Source organism: Misgurnus anguillicaudatus, chromosome 20 (genome assembly GCF_027580225.2).
Source record: "Misgurnus anguillicaudatus chromosome 20, ASM2758022v2, whole genome shotgun sequence".
Lineage (NCBI taxonomy): Eukaryota > Metazoa > Chordata > Actinopteri > Cypriniformes > Cobitidae > Misgurnus > Misgurnus anguillicaudatus.
This window is the reverse complement of record NC_073356.2, coordinates 5,591,279-5,617,884: the sequence shown is the minus strand read 5'-3', so window position 1 is coordinate 5,617,884 and position 26,606 is coordinate 5,591,279. Positions and strand designations below refer to the sequence as shown.

General features: G+C 37.7%; 2 protein-coding genes and 1 long non-coding RNA gene across 3 annotated transcripts in view; all 3 read right to left on the bottom strand.

Moving 5' to 3' along the window:
• The window catches only part of LOC129455638 (zinc-alpha-2-glycoprotein-like), a 29,262-nt gene extending 12,188 nt beyond the window's left edge, over positions 1 to 17,074 (bottom strand). The window contains exon 1 of the mRNA XM_073858033.1: positions 16,908 to 17,074. Coding sequence (XP_073714134.1) covers positions 16,908 to 16,989 — 82 coding nt within the window. The 5' untranslated portion in view covers positions 16,990 to 17,074. The remainder of the gene's footprint in view (positions 1 to 16,907) is intronic.
• On the bottom strand, positions 10,321 to 14,212 carry LOC141351380 (uncharacterized). Its single transcript, XR_012359623.1, has 2 exons — positions 14,028 to 14,212; positions 10,321 to 10,512 (listed from the first exon to the last, which is right to left on the bottom strand). It is a non-coding gene; the product is annotated as an uncharacterized lncRNA (long non-coding RNA).
• Positions 14,609 to 16,133, bottom strand: LOC141349135 (class I histocompatibility antigen, F10 alpha chain-like). The gene is made up of 4 exons (XM_073858141.1): positions 16,022 to 16,133; positions 15,548 to 15,844; positions 14,944 to 15,228; positions 14,609 to 14,790 (listed from the first exon to the last, which is right to left on the bottom strand). Exons 1-4 carry the CDS (start codon positions 16,131 to 16,133, stop codon positions 14,624 to 14,626), a joined length of 861 nt encoding a protein of 286 aa, XP_073714242.1. The 3' UTR covers positions 14,609 to 14,623.
• Positions 17,075 to 26,606: the final 9,532 nt, after the last annotated feature.

Genomic DNA, 26,606 nt, shown 5'->3' with positions numbered 1-26,606 from the left:
AAGATAAATTAACTGCCATAAGAACCAAATGCTGAACAGTTCACCTGTCACACTCTAAAATTTAATATTTGTTTGGGTAAAAGCTTATTAGAAAAAAATAACTTAAAGGGTAACTAAACCCTTAAGCAACTTTTTTTAGTTAATGATCTGTAAGAATGATGCTTTATTAGTGCTGTTCATTGATTTTAGTAAGTTTTTTGACATTTGAATATAAAGTGTTTCAATACTACAATATATGGTGTAAAAACGTCTGAGTGCTGCCCTCTTCAGGTTGAACGATGGCTACTGCAGTTGAATTTTCCTATTGGATGGTGGGTCCAAAAAGTAACTCGTGACGTAAGCAGGTTCAAGCGCACCACGCCCTTGTTATGATCTCACCACACGCTTGGTACGAGCTTAGTTCGTCCCCTCTATCTCTGATGGGATCTGCCCACTTTCTTGCATTTTTCAAATATTGCCAGTGGGTGGAGTCAGGCTCTGACCAGAGGTTTAGTTACGCTTTAAATTGTTATATTGCAGTTTTTACAGACGTTATGACACAATTCTCCATACTTGGGTCACTTTTGCAAAACTCTTCACACAGTGAGCACAACAGAAATCTTTGTGGGCTAAACTGAGATTCAATTATCATTGCTTTGGCACAAAATGCATTCAATGACTACAACTCTCAAATTTCATGAATTATTTTCTCACTCAGACACAACAACTGCCAAAACTTTTCATACATACAGGCCAATTTGCACATGCTTACAAACTGTTTTCAAAACTGTTACCGTTTTTCTCAGTTGCTTAAACACATTTCTTGAAACTATGCCTCATATTCTCAAAACAGTAAACACAATTGCATAACACCTCACCCAATATACAAACATCATATTTTCAGGTGAAGCTCTACACTCAAAACCATTCACTCTTACTGAAAAACCAAACTTTTCCCTCAGACATCACACACAAGCTTTCAAAAACACACACACTAACATAGTATTACACTCTGGTGCAATAAATTCAAAACAATTATGTCCAAAACTGGTAAGTTGCTAGTGGTTCTCCCCCTCAAAAACCTTTTCATATGATCTACTGATATGTCTATCTGTATGGAAGGCAGTTTTATGCATTTCTTTATTCCAGCAGCATAGTCCAACAGTGTATGCACACTAAAGTTACTGTACAGAGCAGTCTTACTGTAAGTACATCTATCTGTTTTCCTCTCTGAAGGTTCTGAAGGTGGAGGCACCAGTGAAGCAACTCAAATTAGGCTTTTCTTGTTTCTCAGCCTCCGTCATAGTCATACCATGGACAAGAACATGGTCAGCTAGAGTGGCTCGAATTTCATCTGAGACTGCTTGTCACCTTGCCCTACGTCTCCCTCCTCCTCTTTCACCAAGTCCTCCTTCTTTACCTTCTCCTCTGCTTCCTTCTCTCCCTCTTCCTCTCCCTCTTTCTCCTCCTTGACCTATTTCTTCACCAAGTCCTCTCCTTCCTCTTTCACCATGTCCTCTTCCTCCTCCTTCACCATGTCCTCTTCTTCCTCCTTCACCATGTCCTCCTCTCCCTCCTCCCTCACCATGTCCTCCTCTTCCTACTCCATCACCAAGTCCTCTCCCTCCTCCTTCACATGTCCTCTTCCTCCTCCTTCACCACGTCCTTCTTCTTTCCCTTCTCCTCTGCTTCCTTCTCTCCCTCTTCCTCTCCCTCCTTCTCCTCCTCAACCTATTTCTTCACCATGTCCTTTCCCTCCTCCTTCACCACATCCTCCTTCCTTTCCTTTCTTCTTCTGCCTCCTCCTCCTCCTCTACCTCTTCCTCTCCCTACTCCTTTTCAACCTAGTTCTTCATCTTGTCCTCTCCCTCCTCCTTCACCATGTCCTCCTCTTCCTCCTCCTTCACCATGTCCTCCTCTTCCTCCTCCTTCATCGTGTCCTCTTCCTCCTCCTTCACCAGGTCCTCCTTCTCTCCCTCCTCCTCCTTCTCTAACTATTTCTTCACCATGTACTCTTCTTCCTCCGTTTCCATGTCCTCTTTCTTTTTCTCCTCCCCTGCCGCCTCCTCTTTCTCCTCCTTCTCCTCGACCTACTCCTTCATTTCTCTGTGGATCCATTGTTCCAAAGCTCAGTGAACTGATTCAGGCCCTTGTATCTATCTATTGAAGGATCTGATTTATGTGTGTTAAATTTTGACTCTTAGTGTTTCCAGCTTGGTAATTGTTTGCTAATTAAGCCTAAGCTGTGCTGACTTGGGTAAACAGTTTTGAATGCTAGTGCTTTCCATATGACCAGATGGTGTAAGCACTGAGAAATGTAGGGATTTGTGTGTAGAGTTTTATAGTAAAAGTTCACCAAATCTGACTCATGTGTTAAAGCAGGGGAGTAGTGTTTATGTTCGGCAAAATGATTGTGATTCTTGAAAAATGACGCTTTGGTTTTGAAATTTTAGTTCAAAAGCCTATTTATAGTGTTTTAGCAATCGAGAAAAACTGTAAACTTATGTTCAAAACAATAACATAATACAAAACTGAATAAAACAGCTATTTGCTACATTTCTACAGTATATTTTAATGAAATATATTTTAAATCTTAAAATTAAAAACAATTGGTCCAATGGAGAAGACAGAGTTGATCAGCATTACTATTGTATATGTAACAGTGGATGGTGTGTATACAAATTCTTGTATTTTGGAATTACTTGGAGTGCAAAAAACTAAAACTAAAATACATAAAATATTGAAGAATTCTGCATCATGTCTGATTCATTCCAGTAACATATATTGCAGTCAATTATAAACAGAGAAAACATTGTATAATGTTACATGTTGTAAGTGTTTTTTAGGTCATTGTTTTGTGGTTGACAAAGTGTGTTTGTCGGTTGTCAACCTTTGCTAGTGTTCCGGAAGAATGAGTTGATTTGAGACCTGAATAAAGTGTATTGGTGGTTGTAGTGCATTTTGAATGTGAAATGAACTGCTTTGCCAAACTGAAAGTTTGTTAGGAGAACTGTGTGAAGTATTTTGCAAAAGTGACCTAGGTGTTGAGAGGTGTGTCATAGCGTTTGTTAAAGACTGTAAGTAGAACATGATCTCATAAATTGTGAGTACATTTTTAATGTGTGATGAGAACTTGAGAAATATTTTCTAAAAACGTGAGTGGTGATGGAAATGACAGGGTGGTGGTGGAAATGACAATGAATTAATGTGAACGTAGAGACACAGTATAGAGATTCTTTTAGAGAAGGATATTTTTGTTTCGTTTTTTTGCAAACACACAATTACAATATTTACAGATATGAAGTAAATTGCAAAATACTAATACAAAGACCAACAAAACATACAGTACAGCCAGTAAGATTTGTGTGTGTGTGTGTGTTATATATATATATATATATATATATATATATATATATATATATATATATATATATATATATATATATATATATATATATATATATATACAGTTGTGTTCAAAATTATTCAACCCCAACTGAAATTGATTGTTTTGGCCGGTTTGACATTGATTTTGATCATTCAGTCATCCTGCTTACAATTACATCAAAGAGGCATGTGTAGGTCAGACAAATATAACATAACATTTATAATGAAATAACCACAAATGTCTTTTCTGTGCTCACATCATTATCAGTTTTATTCAACCCCCAAGTGACATTCAATCTTAGTACTTAGTACAACATCCTTTTACAGTTAAAACAGCTTTTAAACGTGAAGCATAGCTTGACACAAGTGTCTTGCAGCGATCTACGGGTATCTTCGCCCATTCATCATGGGCAAAAGCCTCCAGTTCAGTCACATTCTTAGGCTTGCGCACTGCAACTGCTTTCTTTAAGTCCCACCAGAGGTTCTCAATTGGATTTAAGTATGGTGACTGCGATGGCCACTTCAAAATGTTCCAGCCTTTTTTCTGCAACCATGCTCTAGTGGATTTGGAGGTATGCTTGGGATCATTGTCCTGTTTAAAGGTCCAACGTCTCCCAAGCCTCAGGTTTGTGACGGACTGCAACACATTGTCATCCAATATCTCCTGGTACTGGAGAGAATTCATGGTACCTTGCACACGCTGAAGTTTCCCTGTACCTGCAGAAGCAAAACAGCCCCAAAGCATGATTGACCCCCCACCATGCTTCACAGTAGGCAAGGTGATCTTTTCTTCATAGGCCTTGTTTTTCCTCCTCCAAACATAGCGTTGATCCATGGGCCCAAACAGTTCTAATTTTCCACAGAACACTATCCCAAAACTTCTGTGGTTTGTCCACATGACTTTTGGCATACTGCAGTCGACTCTTCTTATTCTTTGGAGACAGCAAGGGGGTGCGCCTGGGAGTTCTGGCATGGAGGCCTTCAGTGCGCAGGGTGCGCCGTATTGTCTGAGCAGAAACTTCAGTACCCACATCTGACAAATCTTTTCTCAGTTCCTCAGCAGTCACACGGGGACTTTTTTCCACTCTACGCTTCAGATAGCGCACAGCAGTCGCAGTTAGCATCTTTTTTCTGCCACGACCAGGAAGCGTTTCAACAGTGCCCTTTGCCTTGAATTTGCAAATGATGCTTCCTATGGTGTCTCTTGGTATGTTTAACATCTTTGCAATCTTCTTATAGCCATTGCCCTTCCTGTGAAGATTAATCACCTCTTCTCTTGTCTTCCTGGACCATTCTTTTGACTTCACCATGTTTGTAACCACACCAGTAAATGTTTAGAAGGAGTTGAGTATCACAGTCATTTTAAAGCTGCCTAATTGGTGCTTATTAGGCTTTATTGCTGTTCCCTGACATCCATAGGTGTTTTTAATACCTGATTGAAAACACTTCAATGAACCTCTGTTCTTCAGAGTGGTAGTTCTTTAAGGGGTTGAATAATTGTGTCAATGAAGAATTCACAAAAGAAACATTTACTACTATATTACAAAACCAATTGATGTCATTTTAGTTGCATATGGTTCTTTAAGAAGTCATTGTAGGATTTCATTCTGAATACAATTACAAATGTACACTAAATTCCCTAAAACCCTTAACAGCATTGGGGGGTTGAATAATTTTGAACACAACTGTATATATATATATATATATATATATATATATATATATATATATATATATATATATATATATATATATAAACTGTAAATGTAATTGGATGTAAGAGTGGACATTTTTGAACAAAGGATAATAATAATAAAAAATTATATTACAGTTTTTCTCCATTGGTTTGGCTCGTTTCTTGGAACAGAAATTACATTCTCAAAACTCTAAGATCATTTGGCAAAACAGTCTTACAGTTCAGCTTAACACTATAGCTCACTTGCAAAAGCTCATATATTTCCCAAAACTGTCTCAATGCTTTGGCTCATTTTTTGAAACAGACCAGACGTTCTCAACACTCTTGTTGCTTTTGTCATAATAAGTGGATGGTTCGGCACAACACCATGGTTCACCTGCAAAAGCTCATACCTCCCAAAACTGTTCACTTATGTGTCAAAACTAAAAATCCTTCTCATTTAAACAGTCAGTGCCCCCAGAATGCTTCGTCCCTTTGGCATTGTGTAAGCACTGCAAGTCAAAATGTTTAGTCACTATGGCAGGGGACCATTGAAATATCCCTCATGTCCACCTTTCAGTCTTAGCCCAGTACTTCATAAACAATGATTACTGTACTGTTTTTGTCTAGCTAACAGAATACAATTGTGTATAAAATGATTTTAGGGTTAGAGTAGCCTCCAAGGTTTGACACATTGCACAGCCAAGGAAATTTTAACCATTATCATTCACACAGATAAAGTAACTTTCATACATCAGAGTAAAAAGAAAATATATACAGCATAATATACTCTAATATAAACACAAAAAACAATGAAAATTATATTCAACCTACACTGCTGTAAATAATGCTGGAGTTTCAGAACTAACATTTCTTCACTGGTCGCTGTCCTCACCCTCCCTCTCCTGGCCACCGTCCTCACCCTCCTTGCAGTGCTGGGCAAGCTACTTGGAAAATGTAGTGAGCTATGCTACCAGTTACTTCACATTAAATGAAGCTTCACTACACTGAAGCTACCCCCCTGGGAAATGTAGCAAGCCAAGCTACATCAATAGTAGCTTGCTACATCCAAGCTACTTTTTTATTTTTAACCAGTTTTATTATGTAATTATTTATTCAGTTTCAATTTATCATTTTGGTAATTATAGGCAATACAAGCATAATGTAGGCCTAGGTACTTCACATTATGGGGCGGTTTGCAGGACAGGTCTTATCCTACTCCCAGAACAAAATGTATGTTTGAGTTGCATTTATTCAAAAACACCTGGCCCTGACATATCTTAACACAAGGGTCTACAACGTGGGCCCGCAGGCAGCAGGTAGCCTGCACAGAGTCTGTGAGGTGCCCGCCAAAGCACATTCTATTAATAGTTTCAATTGTAATATTTTTATATTACCTTGGCTTGATGACATAACCCAATCAGAGGTAGAGCATGAGTCTTCACAGAATGCGAGTGGTAATGTTTTGTATGAATGAAGGCTGCACAACTCGAAAATACGGAAAAAACGACGTCCTGTGTCGATTCAAATGACGCGCTTATTCTCAAATTCAGGATGACTTCAGAAATGTTTGGAAAATTGTAGCTTATGTGGAAGCTACCTCACTACTTGGTCAAAAAAAGAGCTTAGCTACTGAAAAGCTATTTGATTTAGAAAGCAGCTAAGCTACCGCCAAGCTACTGAAAAATGTAGTTAAACTACTAGCTTCGCTACTTGTAGCTACTGCCCAGCACTGCCTCCTTGCCATCCACACGTTGCTGTCTGTCTGGCCACAGATTCTCATACACATCACAGTGTATATTCACCCTTGACATACATTGAGGGAAGAAACAGCGTGCACATTGCAACCATTTCCTACACTGATCTCCTGTAATATCCTCACACACTGCGTTTATTGCATGGAGCAGGGACTTTTGATCTTGAGCCTGATACTCATACATCTCCACCTTCAAGCGGAGAAAAACTCCTCAATAGGAATGAGGGGAGTGTAAGGTGGTAGGAACACCATGATGAGTAGTGAACCACCATCCTTGGATGAGTAGTGAACCAGTCCCTGATGAGCGGGCCACGGTGGAAATTCACGTTGTCCCATACAATGACATATTGTGGTAGATGAGGCCCTATGAGACCTGAGAAGTTTCTGTGTATTGTATTGGCCAAGACTGAGGATGTGAGTGGCCACACCATTCTCAGATATGGCAGCACACATGGGTATTTTGCCCCCTCGCTGGCCTGGGACATCCACTGTGGCTCGATGTTCAATAATATTATGGCCACATCTTCAGCCCTTGGCCAGGTTGAAGCCAGCTTCATCCACAAACATGAGGATGTGAGGGGTCTCATTTCCTTCCAGAGCCATTATTCCATATGATAGCGTAAAAAAGCAAACATCAAATCAGACATACAGAATGCAAATACTTTAAGAACATGTAAAAAAATGAAAGCAAACACCTTGAACACCTGTTGACTTTGCTTCCATTGTTGGAATATCGTACATCTTCAAGTTATTTTGGCAAAAATGTCATGTAATCAAATTCAAAGTTATTAAGGGTAGAAGTGGGTTAATCATAGCCGGACTATATTGGGTCTATAGTTAGCCGTCATTTCAACGTTTTGGTTTTTGCTTGCTGGGGACGTTTCTGTCTGTTAGAGAAAGTCAAGATTCACCTGGGAGCAACTGACCAATTCAGGACAGATTTAGAAAAAAAACATCTAATGGAAATTTATAGAAATATGTTTGACCAAATCCTGTATGCCTAAATGTTGTGGGGAGTGAGACCCATTATAATATATTTTGATCAACATGACATAAGCAATTGATAATGTAGGAAAAAGCAGAGAATTGTACATAATCATTTGCATGGATGTACTAAAGCATTTGCAACTTGTTCAAAGAAATGAGAAACTGCTTTTTTGATGTGCACAAGTGACACAATGACATGAAAATTGAACACAAAGTTTTGAGAATTTCAATTCTGATCTGAGAAATGTACCAAAGCGACTGAGAAAAACTGTAAATCTACTGTTTGATTGGTCATCTGAGATGTGTAAAACTCCTTCTTTGTTAGTCAATTTCTAGTTTCACCTGACTGTCAATTGCTGTAATAAATGTATCAAATGTTTCAAGGATTCATACAGTATATATGGTATTCAGGGGCGTAGGAATAAGTTTAACATTGGGGGGGGCACATATCGGAAACCTGACAGATCCGTTAATGGCTTGAACAGAAATATGTCATAAATGAACTACAGTGCAAAACATTCACCAACATACTTTATTCAGGCATGAAAATGGGTCAGGAGTGAAGGGAGACAATGGTGAGAAGACGGTTGCCAACTGTCACTATATAAAATACAGGACAAAAGGTGGGCTACAGCAACAATACGGGCATGGTTTTGTGTGAATATACAGTGTATTGATTTAAGCCATTTGTCAAAATGATAGCTAGTCTCCTAATTTATACAATACTTACAACATATGGTAGGTTTATTAATAGTTTGTTAATTTACAGCTTTACTTTTAACACAGTCCTTTAAACAAAACACTTGTGACTCTTGCACTAAGGGTTAAAAACGTTATCCCCTTCATATTAATCTACGTGTGACAAACTAAAAAAAAAACATCTTGCATAGATTCTGTAAGCTGTAGTTTCCAGTCAACATCATATACTTTAACAAAAAAGATGATTAAAACACACGCAAGTTACAGTCTGTGAATCACGCACGAGAACGTCCAAGCAAAGTTGGAAATGCATAATAGATTGAGGCAAAACGGCTTAATAACCCACTTTAAAAAAAGAAAATATGAAATCGTATTATATGATCCCCTTTAATGTACACTTGAGGGGGTCTGTGATTGAATGACAGGTGATCATTCTCATGTGTTGTGATCAGCATTGCTGCTGGTTCGACTTCGTGCAGCGGTGCTGGAACCGACAGGCAGATGACATCAAAGTACCGCGAGAGCATTTCGATAGCTGGCTCCTCTGTATGTTTTCTTGATTCGCTCTCATAGGATTTTGATGTAATCTACCTCTCGGTTCTTGTGGCGCCACATGAACTTTAACAAACCTGTTTCAGTCACTGGTTAGATCAGAGTATCAGTCAAAAAATGGGACGCGAGTGATTATGTACGGGACAAATCAATTACCCCCAAATTACTGCCTCATGCAAGACACGTACCTGGCTCGGCTGGCTGTTTGATTTTTTATCCCACAAACTAAAAGGCTTCCCCATTTCGCTAAGCCATGTGAATCACCATTTGTCTTTTACACCTTTATTGACCTCCGATATGAGCCTTCCTGCATTAAAAGTATGTCCATGCTTAAAGTGAATTTAAGAATTTTGCAATTGACAAGAACTTTAATCCATGGTCCAACGTTAGACAGAAATTATAAATATCCCCCTGTACAAAATTATTACCAACTCACATTCCTTTATTCTTCCCCATGAGAAAGAAATCACTTAAACTAAGCTGCTGTTGTCTTTTCATCTTAACCTCTAACGACCTTTCACCAGCTTCAGACCCCACTAGCCGTATCTTCCTTTCCTTTTGCAAATTTACAATAAATATACATATCAAAAAAGTGAGCGTATCTCAGTTAAAAAAATAAACTATCAACACAAAATGAATACTATGGAAGTAAATGGGGTCCACAAATGGTTTGATTATGAACATTTCTCAAAATATCTTCCTTTGTGTTCATCAGAACAACAAATTTATGTGCGTTTGTAACAACACGAGGGTGAGTAAATAATGACAGACTTTTCATTTTTGGGTGCACTATCCCATTAAAAGTAAAACAAAATGTGTTCAATGTAATAACACAGAGATGTGTGGATTCTGGGACAATGCATTTGGTGTGTTGTCCCTAAACTAACACTGATGTGTTGTTTTTAACATATCTTTATTTAGCAAAAAATAACTTACTTTTTGAATTGTTGACTTCTAATCAGTTAAAATATAATTATGCTTACACCTGTGATCCATGTTACAATACAAAACAAAAAGCACAACATGCTGTAAGATGCCTCAGTGTAGTTAATACTGCATTTTGCACACTAGAATGTTTAAATTAGGTTGAAATGTCCCTTGTCAAAATTGGTCTCCTTTGATTTGTCCGAGTAAACCCAACTGTGCTTGAATTCAAAGATGTAATGTGTGAAAGCATTATTATTTTATAAAATAAAAAACACTTTTTTTCAGTTTATGCATTTTGGCATTTGTAAGTAATATGGATGTCCTAATTTGTCACATGGTAAAACATGGGCAACATGTCGACAATGGCATTATTTTGTTTATAGTTCCATTTTTTTTAGTTAGAGCATTGAGCAGCACAGTGGCTTAGTGGGCAACACTGTTTAGCAAGGAGTTCAATAAATCCAAATGCACTCTTGCTTTTCTGAAGCTTTTTTCTTTTGCAGTTGCAAACAGCAAGTGGAGGCGCTGAGTTCTTGCTCTTCATTTCTTCCTGTGACACAAACATAAAATATGATTAATATCAAAGTGACACATCACTAAAGTATAAGATATCAATACAAAAACTGGAAAACCAAAACAATGATGCCATTTCTGAAAACAAAGCAACCACATAATATTTATGAGAGCTTATTTATCATTCACAAGCTGATGATTTTTGTTTATTCTTTATGGGTCGGTTTCCCGGACAGGGATTAGACTAGTCCTAGACTCAAATAAATGTAAGAGGTGTCCAAACTAAAAACAACTTGCACTGATGTATCATTAAATACATCAGTGCCCTTTGTTTTGCCTCAAAATTCACAAAAGTAATGTTTTTAGTAAGGCATGTTTGTTAAAACTAGTTATATTTCATAATTAATCTAGTCCTAACCAATCCAATCCCTGTCCGGGAAACCACAATGCTTTAAAGGAACAGTATGTAGGATTGTGGCCAAAACTGGTATTGCAATAACAAAACTTGTGGCTAAAACTGGTACTGCAATCACACAACTGGGGGGTATTGCACAAAAGTAGAATTAAGAAAGCCAGGATAACAGAATAGGCCCAGCTTGACCTAGTTTAATCAGCCCATCCTGGCTTAGTCTGTTGCACGATTGCTAAACCAGGATGAGAACGTGCAGCTATGTCAAGCCAGGTGTAGCTAGCTAGGATAAGTGCACGTTCACGGCATTCCTAAACAGACCACGGGATCGATCACAGAATCACTGATGCAAAAATTTATAAAACTAATAAAAAATAATCACGAAACTGCAAACACTTAACTACTACTATGTGTATCTACAGTATTTGATGCAAAAAGTGTGCATTATCTTTAAAAAAGCAATTTATTTCATAACAATTTATATTTGGTGGAATTAAATCATTCAATTATTATAAGATTTTTGTACAGGATTTGACCATATGAAGAATTTTTTTAAGGAAAATATAAGGAAAGGGCAACAATAAAAAGGCACCTGCTAAAAAGCAAACATGCTGGTGTCTCTGTGATACCAATAAGCCCTCAATATGGGATCCTTCAGTGCATAAAAGTGGATTTCAACCCCACCCCCAAACTAAAGCTTCCAAAAATATTACATTTGCTTTGAGCTTCATGAAATTTTCAAACCGTTTCATTCATTGACATGCCATAATACACTGAATATTATATTCTGGATTGTTGGTAAATAGCCACCATGTTCAAACAAGGCTGGTTTGGACTGGAATATTGGGAAGTAAGATGGTAGGTCCCTTGAGGGGGCCAAAATGACATCTGGAAGATATGTAGAGTACCTTAAAGATGGTCTTCTAAAATTAATTTACTTTAATGCATGATACTTCACTATTGCATGCTCCAAAAAAGCAACACCGACTATTTTATTATATGGGCATGAAATAAGAAAAAAATTAAGGTACAGTATGAATACTATCCTCTGACCTCTCTATGGAGCATCAATATATGAAAGATCTGTGAGGTGGACAGCACTATAATTCATATTCAAACATAAACTCTGGGATGCAATATTAGCATCTTCAAGTGAAATAAAGACAGAAACTGTAGACTTACAAGTTTAATGAATGGGAGAGTTAAAGTCATGTCAAAAATATGCTCATATACTAATATGTAACCTATGTTAAATACATTATTTGATTTACAATGTGTGTTTTAATTATGTGTCCATGCAGCACATTTGACAGATATATGTTTTGTGGATCATTTTAACACACTGAATTTTGATAAAGTGCATTTTGCATAATATTTGGAAAAGCATAATTTCCATATTTTTTTAAGTAATAAAGTATCTTTTGACATTTTAAATATGTCAAATTATGTATTTAAATAGAATAACATGCACACTGTCATATAACTATTGAGATTAAAACACAATTTGTAAACTTACTAACCATCCATCACAATTTTAACATGAAAGAAGTCTTGTATATCTGGCACAGGGGTGGGTGCAGTCAACTGCATCCAATGACAACAGGGAAAGCTGTAACACAAAATAATGCATGTTCTACTGCCCTAATGTAACACTTTATGGACTAATCTGTTTATGTTACTTGCAATCTTGTAGAAGTGATTTCAGTGCTAGACTGACATTTCTTCATATGAGAATCTGTACCTCTCAGTCAGATATTTCTCATGCCTTAATGCTAGTCTACATATGTACTTAATTAAAACCGCCTTTCAACTTCATCTGTCATTTCTTATCTCAACAACTGTATTAATAAATATATTCATCAAACCCCTGACAGCAGTCTTCATAATAACACTAAAATAACAGTACGCATACTTAGATAAATTACAGTATATCTAGTATTTTAATGCAGGACCACGAAGTGACTAAAACACAAATCTAGTAGGATTGACAGAGGAACTAGCCGATTAATCTGAAATGGTATAGTCTGCTATACTATGCTGTGAATGTTTTATGAGTCTGTGCTGTTTAGCATAATTTTTTATGCAGTGGTCTGTTGGGGAATTGGTATAAAGGTGGTGGACAAAAACAAACTGGACAAATTCATTAGAGGTGCTGGACTGTACATGGTATGGAGCTGGACTCTGTTCATGTTGTGGCTGAAAGAAGAACACTGTCAAAACTAAATTCAATTCTGAACAATCCCTTTCACCCACTACCAAGGATGCTGGCCGACCAGAGAAGTCCTAACCCTAACTGAGCATTTTAGAAGATCCTTTACACCTGTGGTCATTAGGCTTTATAACTTTTCTTTGTAAGTGCTGGGACAATTCATTGTTGAAGTAAATTACCCTTTTTATGTGTTTATGAATTTTTTTACATTTCTTATCTATTAATTTTTAAATCATTGATGGGCATATAATTATGTTTTTATTTCTTTTTTCTTTAATTTCTTTCTTTTCTATAATTGTAACATTAAAGCAATTTTCCCCTGGGATTAATAAAGTTTTCTGAATTTAATTAATCACTAAGATTAATCTTAGCCTGGTTGTTAGCCTGCTCTGGAGCAGGCTAGCTGCAAAGAGTAAATCTCCATAGTAACTTCATCAAGATTAATTTAGCCTCCCTTCATGCAACTGAGTCAGGGCTAAATTCAGCCAGGATAACTGGAAAATCCCAGCTTAATCCCTTATCTTGCTTTTGTGCAATACCCCTCTGGTAGCCAATACACAAAATGACAACATAAACATCAGTTGAGGGCTGCAACTCCACTTTTTAAATGACAATATCCTGGCCGAACCACTGTTGTCAGTGATACAAGTATTTGAAATTAAAATTATTTCCTAATGTCTAGTGATATATCAGGGCCATTTTATGATTAATTGATATAAATTTCTTACATACTGTTCCTTTAAAGAGGACAGAGAAAAATGAAAGAGCAAAATGTATTAACCTATGATTATATAATGTTTAGTATTTCAGCAAATAAAGTTTTAATATAGATATCAATAGAATCTAGAAAATACATACAAAACTAGTTTGTACAAGTAAAAATACCTTTTGTGTATCATTTAGTGATAACAAACCAAAAACAAAACCTACCTACCATTTGTTTTAACAATTTCCATTTTCGGTAGTACCGTTATTGAGTGAAACTCTTGTTTCTTTTGGCCCAGAGTAATCTGTACAGAGAAATTAAGACATATATGAGTGCCACAATAAGTAAATATAAATGAAACATAATCCAATTGGTATGTATGTGGATAAAAATGTGTATTTGTAAACATGGAGTGGAATACATTTTTCTGACTTTTTTCTCAATTTACGCAACCCTAGCGTGTTCAGTTCAATTTGAGATTTCTATAGCACTTTTTAAAATTTTTCATTCTTGCCAAGCAGGTTTACAGTAAATATGTAGTATTAAGACGATAAAGCAAATACAAAACAAAAATAAAAATCACAAAAAATGTATATTACACTGCGAAAACAATTGTTTTTAGGTTTTCATGTGTCAAAATGTTCATATACAATATATATATATATATATATATATATATATATATATATATATATATATATATATATATATATATATATATATTAACAATACATGCAAATAATTAATGTTATTGATATTGTTACTTATGACAAAATTATGCTCATAATAAGTCAGAATTTTTTACATCATCTTCTTTATTACAATTAAATGACTGTTAATATAGAATATGTAATGTTGTAATACTGACCTTTACATTTCTTGTAAAGATAAAAGCCAACTGCTGCAACTGAAATGACAACAACTAAAGTCATCACAATGCCGATCACAACACCAATAGCCAGGGATTCACGGCAGTCACTGCATTTCCCATCTGCAAAAAAAAAAAAATGCAAAACTTTGTCTGTGATGCAACTGCTGACAAGTGTTACATTTGTAAATTGACATTTAATTTCATTAAGTTATAATCATGTGTCTTCCTATGAATATATTTTCTTTAATGATGAAATCAATTCTTTCAGCTTACCCCATTTGGTGATTATTGGCTCTTTTAGGGTGATGTGTGACACAAAACAATCATAATCTGCTTTTTCATTTTCTGCAATTTCCACACTCTTTCGCAGCTGATATGTTCCATCATGATTTGGTCTGACTCCTGTGGATTCAATCTCATTATCAGGCAGAGATGTGCGATATTTCCTAATGACCAAAGTCACATCTTTGGGGTAGAAGCCAGTGGCCATGCAGGTGAGTTTCAAGTTGTTTTTGTTACCGGTAGCCCGTTTTGCAAACACACGAACCTCTGGTGGAGCTGAGAACAAGGGAATCAGTTCATGAATCAGCTTCAGAAATATGAAAAGCTCAGGGGTTCACAAACTTTATCATTCAAGACCCATCTACACATGTATAATCTTTCTCCTGCCCCACCAAAATATTCTTAATGGAAATATGTATGTTTAATTACTACCACATGTAAGTTAAGATATCAAAACCATAATAGTAATAGAAATTTAATAGTAATTAATTGGTTAAAACAACAACCATATGGCTTTGCACAACCACTTAATCACACTTTGGCACCCACAATTTGAAAACCCCTGCTGTAAATAAAGTTTGCTTCATTTACTTACAGCCTTTTTTGAGTTCTCTTTCTCCATATTCTCTGAACTTGTTCAGCCAGTCCACACACTCTTTCTCCAGGTAGCCCTTGGTGTACTGGTTTAAGATGGGCACATTATCCCATTTCCTCTTGGTTGGGACAGCTGCAGGAGCTGGGGCAACCCACTGTGAGGTCTTATCATCAAAGGAAAGGAAGTTTTCACCATCATAGCTGTACTCATCGATACCTTTGGAGAATGTCACTTCATTTCCCTGTTTTTCAATTTCACAACCATGTCTCCACTGAAGAATATGAACATCATCTAACACAAAGAAAAATCAAAATGTTTCAGTTAATAACAACAGACATAACAGATATGATAAAATACACATTCATGATAATCTGCATTAAACTTCCTCATCTGATTCATTGTGTCCCATTCGTTCCATCAGAATGTTGACATTCACATTAAACCACTGTTCTTTGCTCTTTCTGGATTGGGTACCTTTCTCCCAGTAATCCTGTGGCAATTTCTCTTTCATCCAATCCTGTTTAGGAATCTTTTTTTGTTCCTTGCTGTTGTAGTAATCAATCTCTCTGTCATCCAGTAAACCCATAGCTGTGAAATCATAGATGCCTGGCAGATCCACAGATTTGGATAAAGCTGTGTAGATGTAGTACAGGGAATGCGTCTCCGCAATTAAAAAGAAGTTAAATGTATTTAGTCAAAGGTTTGTATAATCTAAAGAACCTAAAAAATCACTACAAAGAACCTTTTGTGAAACCGAAAAGAGATGTTAAAGATGCTTTAAAGAACCGTTCTTTAAAAGCACATTTATTTTACTTTATGTACAGTTACTAAAATTACTATTTTTCACAATTTAATCCCGAACATTCTAAAATTACTATTTTTCACAATTTAATCCAGAACAACACAATCTTGTTAAAATGAGAAACAGGGCCTAATTTAGTACTGACGTTAATTATTATTCTGTACGACATGACCTGTATGTGATCCTATATCTGAGTTTAAAAAGTATTCATCTACCCATATTATTCATATTATTGTTTACTGCAAATAAAATCAAAACATGTCTACCCCACAAATTCACGTTTTAGCAACAGTAACCATGGTTTTTGTCATAAAACCGTGATTTTGGAAATGGTCATGAAAACACACCAATAAAACTACACTTATGGTTACTACAGTTTTACTATAATAAAATAATTGTTAATTTTGGTGTGTATATTTAATGTCAAAAGTATACAATTTAGCAAATATAATATAATCTATGTGTCATAAATTTGTACAATTCAAGTACAAACACGTGTTGATGGAAGTATCGTGTTTTACTTTCGGTTTACAAAGAGCGCATATAAATGTGACTTACCCGCTTGAACCGACAGTAAAGTTCCTAAATAAAGAAAAATACCAAGCAGAATAAAACGCTTAGCGATGACACCTGAATCCATGATTTAAAACCTTCAGGCTGTGTAACTTTAATAATCTTTAGCCTATATCGACATGTCGTCGAAATCCAAATGTCAAAATGTTCAGTAACAGGAAACTGTTTACAGGAAACTGTTTTCAGGAAATGGCAGACGCTGTATTTGAACCAAACAAAAAAAAACCTAAAGCTTAATAGTCATCTGATAACCGAGGTTAAAAATTAAACACCCAGCATTAACTATTTAGATTCTATTATATTTAAAGTTATTATGGCTGTCAAATGTACAATATCTTATAAAAGCACTAGCCTACTTAATTTTATTACCATACATTTTTAGCATTGCATTTGCCTTCATTAAAATAGGATCTGTGTTTCATTGTTTATCATCAATTATTATCTCTAAGCATAATTATGATGCTTGGAAATCAATGTTTTAGATAGATCATCAAGAAGGGAAGGTGGAGTGTTAATATATTTGAGAAATGCAATTAAGTTTTCCTGACCTGGGCACCTGATGTCTAAGACCTTTAATACCATCTATAATGTTTATGGTATTCATTTATAAGTACTCCTGATCTCTCATTTCTGGACTGTGTCATGACCCTGCACCTTATTGTGGTTCTGAGCGAAATGTGTTGTTAAGGTGTGATTGACTTCACTCGGGGCTGGGTAGACCCACTGGTAGATTTGAGCGCATGGTGACAAATGATTGACGCGTCATGCAAATGAGTGATAAAACCCAATCACCCAATACATTTTTTGTCACGGGGGCCTCATGCCACCACCTAAATCTGCCACTGCACACTTGAGGGATTGCAATTAGAGATTGATTTATTGCCGGGCCGATAATTTGGCTGATTTTTGGCATATTTTAAAAAATCATCTTTGACCGAATTTTCTGCAAAAATAAGTCTGATTAATTATCTGCCGGCACTTAAAGTGTATGTTGCAGGTTAACCACCACTGTCGATTAATGGGTACATAAATCACTCAAGATATGTGTATAATTTTTAAAATGTCTCAAAAATGGTCTTAAAGACCACTTTTTTTACGTTTTTGGTATTAACGGTTTTTTTAATGCAATTCTGCGATGACGTCACGTTGGGGAGAAGTGGAGACAGACTCAGCCAGAGCCATAGAGATAGATGAGACATTTATTGCTGTTTAATACTTACGTATATAATTTGGAAATCATATATACATCGTAGGAAATATATAATGTGTTATACTGCAAAGTTACCTTGCTAATTATTATTTATGATATATGTGGAGATAAATAAAACTTCGCAAATCTGCTGATTTGATCCATTCATGTCCTGACCACCAGGCTAGAGATTTTTAAACATCCTTAATCCACACTTACTAGTCTATCAAATAATATCTCAAATATATTGTTTTGTGAAATGAAAGGATGCTTTGTTATATTGTTTATGCGATTATAACGAATCACACGATCATTTTATACGCAGCAGCAGTCAGCAGCTGCAGCTGCAGCACACTCGGATCCGACCGCATACATACTGTAATAAACAGGCGTTCGGCGGCTTTTTACATCACGACAGGCTAAGCCATTTGAGGAGGAACCGCTCATTGATCACCGTATTTTTATAAATCCTGTACATGTTTGGACCTGCCGAACAGGTTGAGCACTTTTATATACTTTATTGAGCAGAGAGGATGCCTGCACAGTTTGACCAGCGGGAACCGGCGCACATCACGCCGCCAGACGGTGTTGCTAATATAACTCGAAATGTATAACTATTATCAGATCGGCCCACCGGGAAATAATTAAAAAGTTTCTGTAGAAACCTACTGGCTGTAAGAAAGTGAGTGCGTTTGGGTCGCTGGTCCCCGCGAACAGACGTGACGTGCTTCACTCACCTTCCAGGATTAGAGACATGCTGCCAAAACCGTTTGTGCTGAAGATCGCATAAAGTTACACTCATTTCAGGCAGGATCATGGACCCCCTCAAGCCAGCATGCACGAGTATGTTAATTGTTTGTTTACTTTCTACACGAAGATATGCTAACCTTATGCTATCTGGCTGTCTGCCTATCTCTCTATACTAGCCTATCCATCTGTCTGTCTGTCTATCTATCTGTCTATCTATCTGTCTATCTATCTGTCTGTCTATCTATCTATCTATCTATCTATCTATCTATCTATCTATCTATCTATCTATCTATCTATCTATCTATCTATCTATCTATCTATCTATCTATCTATCTATCTGTCTGTCTATCTATCTATCTATCTATCTATCTATCTATGTATTTATCTATTATCTGCGCTATCAGAACTGTACTTTACTCGTCTTTCTATAGTCATTCTCAATGCTCTCAAGGCGGCTTTGGTAAATTCTCTCCCCAGCGTGACGTCATACAGTGCGTTGTGGGGGAAAGGAGAATCATTGCAAACCACTGTACTTTTTCATACTTTTTCGGGTTTTGTGATACCCAACAACATAAAATACAATGGATAACAGTCTAAATGTTTATTATCAACAAGCAAATTGCACAAATTCGTTGAAAAATTTTACCTGCAAAACGCCCTTTAAGCGTTGTTTTAGAATTTGTGACGCCCCGCCTCTTCCCGCAAGCAGATCTCTCCCTGTGTGTGTGAGACTCTACAGCCGTGCCTTGTTCACAAACTGCTTTAGTAAACAATGGCGGGATCATGCAAGTTAAAGGAATAGTCTATCCAATTCCTTCCAATAACTTAAATTTGATAAACACGTTAAAAAACTAAGTAAACTGTAAAGACTAATCTAAACTGTTTTAGAATGATCAGACATTACGTCACACGGTGACGATTTCTAAGGGGGCGAAACCAAAGGTGGGGAAGATTGGTTCTACCCGGACGGAAGAGTGAAAACACCGGAACTTCCGGTAACGCCGCAAGGTAAAATCAAGCCTGATTAAACGCAGGTGTGGATAATAAACGTAGCGGCTGGGGATTGGAGGATGTGAAGACGGAGAGGGATATAAAAGACAGCCTTAAACATGAAGAGGATGTTGTTGTTGATTGTTGGTGTTGTGGTGGCCGTGTTGTGTTGAAGAACCGTTCCGGTGTTGCAGAGTAAGGACCTGGGCACAGTCACGCTGGTAGCGGTAGGAAATTGTTGTTGCTTTATTAATTTACTTAAGGGAAGGGGGAAAGGGAAGCTAAAATCCAATGGATTGGATGGGCACAGTCTTGAGTCTCGGTGACTCAGTCGCAGGTAGGTCTCAGGTGGGTCCTTTCTTATTGCCTCTTCTTTCCTTGCGACATTGATAGTTCATTCACTGGTCTTCTGCTGTGTTCTTTCCACAGGGCGCCGATTCCGAGGCTCTCGCCTTCTCCTAGGCGTAAAGAGAACAAGAGTGAGTAGTTTGGAAGAGGGAGTTCGATACCTGGACTCCTGTACGTCTGGCTGCCGACCTAGCTCTGCCCGTCGGATGGCAATGCAGAGGGACACTGAGGTAAGTATTTCACTGGTTCCCTAGATGGAGGCACAGGTAAATGCTGCAGGAGGGAGGGCACTCGAGCTGTGGTGGAAACACAGGTAAGTATCAGCAAGTTGGATGTAAGAGGCAGACACAGTGTGTTCTTCGGCCAGCAAGGAGGTGTGCACCACAGTACACTAGTTCTTAATTCTCTCCAGACGACAGACTTTGCCTTGTTTTCCAACAGCACAAGTCTGATGGCTCGTAGCTATAGGCAGAAGATAAGTACTCCCAGGTGACTGGGGCTTTACTTTCACTTAGACAGCGGGCAGCACAGTTGGGTAACTCTTAACAATCGAAATACGGTAAGTACTTTCACAGGTGACTGGGGCTTTACTTTCACTTAGTCAGCATGCAACACAGGTTGGTAACTCTTAGCTATAGACAACGGTAAGTACTTTCACATGTGACTGGGGCTTTGCTTTCACTTGGACAGCGTGCAACACAGTTTGGTAGCTCTTAGCTATAGACGACGGTACGTACTTTCACAGGTGACTGGGGCTTCACTTAGACAGCATGGAACACAGTTTGATAGCTCTTAGCTATAAATGACGGTGAGGGCTTTACAGGTGACGGGGGTTTTACTTTTACTTTGGCAGGTGGGGACTCACGTAGACAACATTTATCCGGGCTGATAGACTTGTGGCAGGTGAGACTACAGGATTTAGTTTAGTTTAGTTTAGTTTAGTTTAGTTTAGTTTAGTTTAGTTTAGTTTAGTTTAGTTAGAAAGGGACAGTGCATATTAATGAACATCAGTACACATACACAATGTAAATATGCTAGAGTTAGCACCACAGCTAATTTTCACCTATAGTCCCTAGGCAGATAAAAACATAAAAACAAATACAAACATACACACCCTCAATAATTTGAGGGACACAATAAAACACTTACAACAACAATAGGATAATGAATAAAAAGGAAATTTCAGACCTTTAGCGGTGGTTGGCGTCCTAGCCTTGGCCTGCTCCGATGCTCCAATGGAAGACGGTAAAGCTGGAGACTGCTGCGGTGGGCCGAACGCTTCCCTCTCCTCCAGCTGACAGAACCAGAGATCTAGACAGGGGCGAACTTCGAACACAACAGACGTAGTTACTCACACAGCTAATATCCTCTCTCCACAGTCAACTTTCCTCCTTACAGATATTTTCCACTTTACTCACAAACACTTACTTTGCTTACTTACTTTGTCTTACTTGTCTTGTTGGTTCTCCACCGCCTAAGGCCAGGAGGTTTCCCAATGTCAGCACGGGATGTCTATACCAAACACCGATGCAGGTCGTCCTCACTGGACGTCCATACAGGGGGTCAGATGGGGCATATAGAGATTTAGATGTTACTTAACAACGTCCACTTACTCTCCCAAGACTCACTTCAGCCTAGAGGCGGTCACTGACGACACAAGCACAGCATAACACTGCAAACCTCTTCAAGTGTACACACTCACGACAAAGGACATGGACTCACCCACTGCACTCCACACACTTCAATGAAATAAGGTCACGAACCAACGACTTACAGGGAATTGTCCTGGGAATTCACTGGGCGCTGACTTCGATGAAGATCGAGATACAGCCGTTGCCGTCCTGACACCCCTGTCTCTTCCTTTATTTCGTGACTTCCGGCTCACCCACCACACTCTTCCACGGTGGGGCCGTTCACCTGCGAGGACCAGAACTCACAATATTCGCCTCGTGATTCACACTCCAATAAGATGTAGCTTTCACAATTGTTCAAAGGTACTCACAAGCAACCGCTAATACTCTCCTTTTGTTTCCTTCTCCTTCCAGTGGTCCGCTGAATCCTCTTTCCTCCGTTTCCCCGATGCCAGAAATCCTCCTTCGATGACACTTCCGGTGAGTATTCCTGTTGCGCACACTTAGAACATATCACTAGTTTGTACACGTTGTTTCACACATTCTCATTGAAAAGTATAAATACTCAGCCAATCTCCTGTGCCCCTATATCCTTCTTCAGCCAGTCACTCGTTATTCCTCTGCCTTCTCAATACTGCACTTGCTCAGACACTCCACTTCCTCTCACCGTATCGGCTAGAAATAAACTGCGTTGTTTGCAACTTCTGAAGCCCTTTATATCCTCCTCCTCTTCTCTCTGTCGTCCAACCTGCGATCCCCACATTCGCTAATCACACCTGTGCCTGATCAAGCCTAATTTTCCCTCCCGGAGTTCCTGGAAGTGCCGGTGTTTGCACTTTACGGTCCGGGCGGAACCAACCTCCAACATCTTAGTTCCGCCCTCAGAAAGTCACCCTGTGACATGTGGATTCCGGGACAATGCATTTGGTGTGTTGTCCCAGGGCTTACACTGATGTGTTGCTTTTAACACATCTGTATTTACCAAAAAATAACTTACTTTCTGAATTGTTGACTTCTTATCAGCAGGGCTCAACATAAAGGACTGCCCAGTGGCCCGGGGCCAGTGTGAGAGATGCTCAGGGTGCGTTTCCCAAACAACGAAGTAACTCGTTGCTGAACGACCATAGTACGATGCATCGTTGGAGAAACGAACTACCTTGTCACGACTGTTTCCCGAAAGCATAGTAACTTTGTCGCACATTCGTCGTTTGAACAATGTTGGTTTAACATAGTTGATTATGTCACGTGGGAGGTGAAGTACTAATTAATCTGTGCAAATCGATTTAATGTCAGATTATTGCTGTAAATAACATATATTGCATCGGAAGAGATATTTTGTTATCGTGGTTTAGTTATCTATTGTTTATTTTCAAGATATTTAATTCACGCGCAAGTTTCCTCTTACGTCACTCCTCCCAGGGATTCCCCAGGGTCTTAAAGCTCGTAGGGCTGCGCACATGCGCAGTTTTCAAATGCAACGCTTTCATTCTGTTTACAAATTTAAAGACGTAAAATAAAATTGTAATACTGTATATTTAGAATGATGGATATTGACTGTACTTCATGTTTTTTTGCTTATTTTGTTCAAAAGCATGATCAACGTAAGTCTACATATTATAATAACAAGGAACGATGCTTCTAATGACAGGTCAAGAGCTGTCGTACCAACGACACAAGTTAGCGATGCAGTTTGCGAATGTTTGTTTGAACGATGGTTTTGGGAAACACCAAATCGTTGAACGATGTTGAGAAGGGGTTTTAACATTAAGTGGCATGGCATCTTACGCACAGAAGCCAGTGGCACGTACCACTACGTTTTGTGGCACTTCCAGTTTCAATTGGCTCGTACCAGTGGCACTTCCGGTGTCCAGTGGCTCATGGCATGCCACTCCGTTTAATGGCTCATCGAGTGGCATGTCCGGTGTCCAGTGGCTTATGTCACTGTTAAGTGGCTCGTCGAGTGGCACTTCCGATGTCCAGTGGCTAATAGCACTCCGTTTAGTGGCTTGTCTACTGACACATATCAGTAAAACTTAGGTCTGTTGGATTGAGGCATGTGCACTGATATTCACAGATCGATCATTACAGATCCGAGAGTAACTTACGCGTGCTGGTACTATATGTTCATTTAATTTTGACACAATGATTTTGTGTGTCCTTTTTGACTGTCTGGTGTTTCAGGTAACCGAATGCGTGAAATGCATCGAGAGCTAAATAGGACATCTTGATGATCGTTCAACAAGGGATTGTATGATCATAATTTACAATTTAAGTATTAAAGATGTAAATATTTAAAATGGGAAGGCAAATATTTTATATATTTAATAAAGCACAGCATTTATCTGAGCTATATTGTATAATACTGTTAGTTTTTAATATAATTTTTCTAATTGTATTAATTGTGAAAATGTAGTTTGTGAGTGGCATGTTCTTATTTGTAACCAGTGTCAATGTGTTGTATTTAATAAAAAGTGTCATTTATAAGAATCTCGCAGAATATTATAATATTTTTTTTCTGCAAAGTACCGCATTTACACACATGCACGCCAAAACAGTAGGTGTCAGTCCAACCATGTTTATGTTTAAAAACAATGTCCTATTACATATTTTACGACTTGATTACACGGTGTTGACTGCAGATACGTCACGTGCCCTTCAAAATTACATTTTATATAGTCTATATTGTTGTCTATAAGCAATAAGGGTTTGAACAAATAGTTATTTCACAACATTTTTGAGAATTAGTAATTATTTTAAATAAATTGTTGGATTATTTCAAAGCAAAACAGATTTTTAAGTAAGCTCCAACAGAAACACTTTACAAATGATTAAAGGGGACATTCCAGAAGACGTTTTTAAGATATTAAATAAATCTTTGATGTCCCTTGAGTACATATGTGAAGTTTTAGCTCAAAATACCATATAGGTAATTTATTGTGGCATGTTAAAATAGGCACTTTATGGGACTGAGCAAAAATGCACCGTTTTTGTGTGTATCCCTTTAAATCCAAACGAGCTGCTCAGGTGGGCGGAGTCTCAAGCGCTGGCGCTGTAGACAGAGCATCGAGGGAGATTCTCTCACGAAAGAAGTTAGTGAGCGATGTTAAGCATTATATATTTGAACATGTTAAAAAGTCAATTATCTGTTTTATGCATACTAAATACATGTTTATCAGCAGATGGGAAACATTGTAGAATAAAAATAAAGACTTTTAGCTCTCATGCTGCTTTTAAACAGGCACAATGATTTTCAGCATGTTACAATAAATTATACTTCCACAAACACTCAGAAGTTTACTTTTTGACCAAACCACACGAGCACATTTAAATGATCTGTAATAAAACATTTAATGCTTAAACTTTAGAGAAACAAATCAAATGACATGTTTAAGTTTATTGTGTACACATATTGAACATATTCGCGTTTCTGTCAGTCTCTCATCTATTTTGTAACTCCTCATTCATTTGGAACTTCAGAGAAACATTAAACAACATATTTACTTATTGTGTATGATAGTGAATACGCGTTGTTCACTCACTCTGTCTCGTGCAGTGCATTAATCCTCGTGTTCATTTATATAAACTTCAGAGAAACATATTAAACAACATAACTTGCTTGAAAGCGAACCGTCGCGTTGCTCTCTCTCTCGTTCGTTCGCTCACTCGCTCTCTCTCTCTCTCTCTCTTGCACTAAGGTAATGTTAATCCTTTAGAACGTTAATTCAATCTTTAGAAAGATTATTAAAACTACAAGTTATAAGATTGTAGGCTCCTGTTTGTGTTTGATGGAATACAAACGCGTCGTGCTGTCAGTCATTCTTTCTCTCTGTCTAACGCACTCGTAAGGCCGTTCATGGTTGGATAGCGCAGTTGAAGGGGAGGTATCAATATAATAAGATCCCTTAGCTACGTCATGCGGGGAGCGAAATCCGCATGACCTATTAATTCACATGCTTGCAGAGAGAGCCTTACCAAAACAAAGTTACAGGGTTGCTATTTTTCATGTTTTCTGGGTTGGTAGAAGCACTGGGGACCTGATTATAGCACTTAAACATGGAAAAAGTCTGATTTTCATGGAATGTCCCCTTTAAATCAAACACAGTTTTTCCTTTTTTCCTTTATTTTATGCATTTCAATGGATCTAAATGTTGGCTACAGTATGCTTTAAGAAGGGGTCAGTTTTTTTCTCCGATCTTGTCTTTCATTTAAAGGGTATCTAGTAGACTCCCTAAATTAGGCATACTACTTAAAAAAAAAAATTTACACAAACTGATTAAATATTAAGAAAAAGCACAATGTTCACATGACCATGGCTCAGGCAAATACTGTGCTTTATTAAATTAAAACACTCAGGGGTGGTTTCGCAGACAGGGATTAACACTAATCTTAGAATTAAATGCACATTTAAACTGGATTAACTAAAAAAGCATTTCTCAGACATGGTTTAAAATAGTCTCAGACTTTCCTTAGTCAAAAATTATAAAGTCAGATTTCCTAAAGGATGATCAGAGATAGTCTAGGTGTATATGAAGGCATAACTTAAACCTGGCCAGAGGCAGGTTTAACTTCCGGTTAACTGATGTTGGCCTTCAGGTTGACATCAGCAAAGGAAGAAAATTGATTACTTGGACTATTTTAATGATGATGAAAGGGTACCACCAAGACCAGATAGGCGGGCAATTATAGACAGGAGCAACCCACTAAACGAGTTTGATAAAATTAACTTTCGTGACCGTTTTCGTATGTACAAACAAAATTTAGCTGACATAATTATTT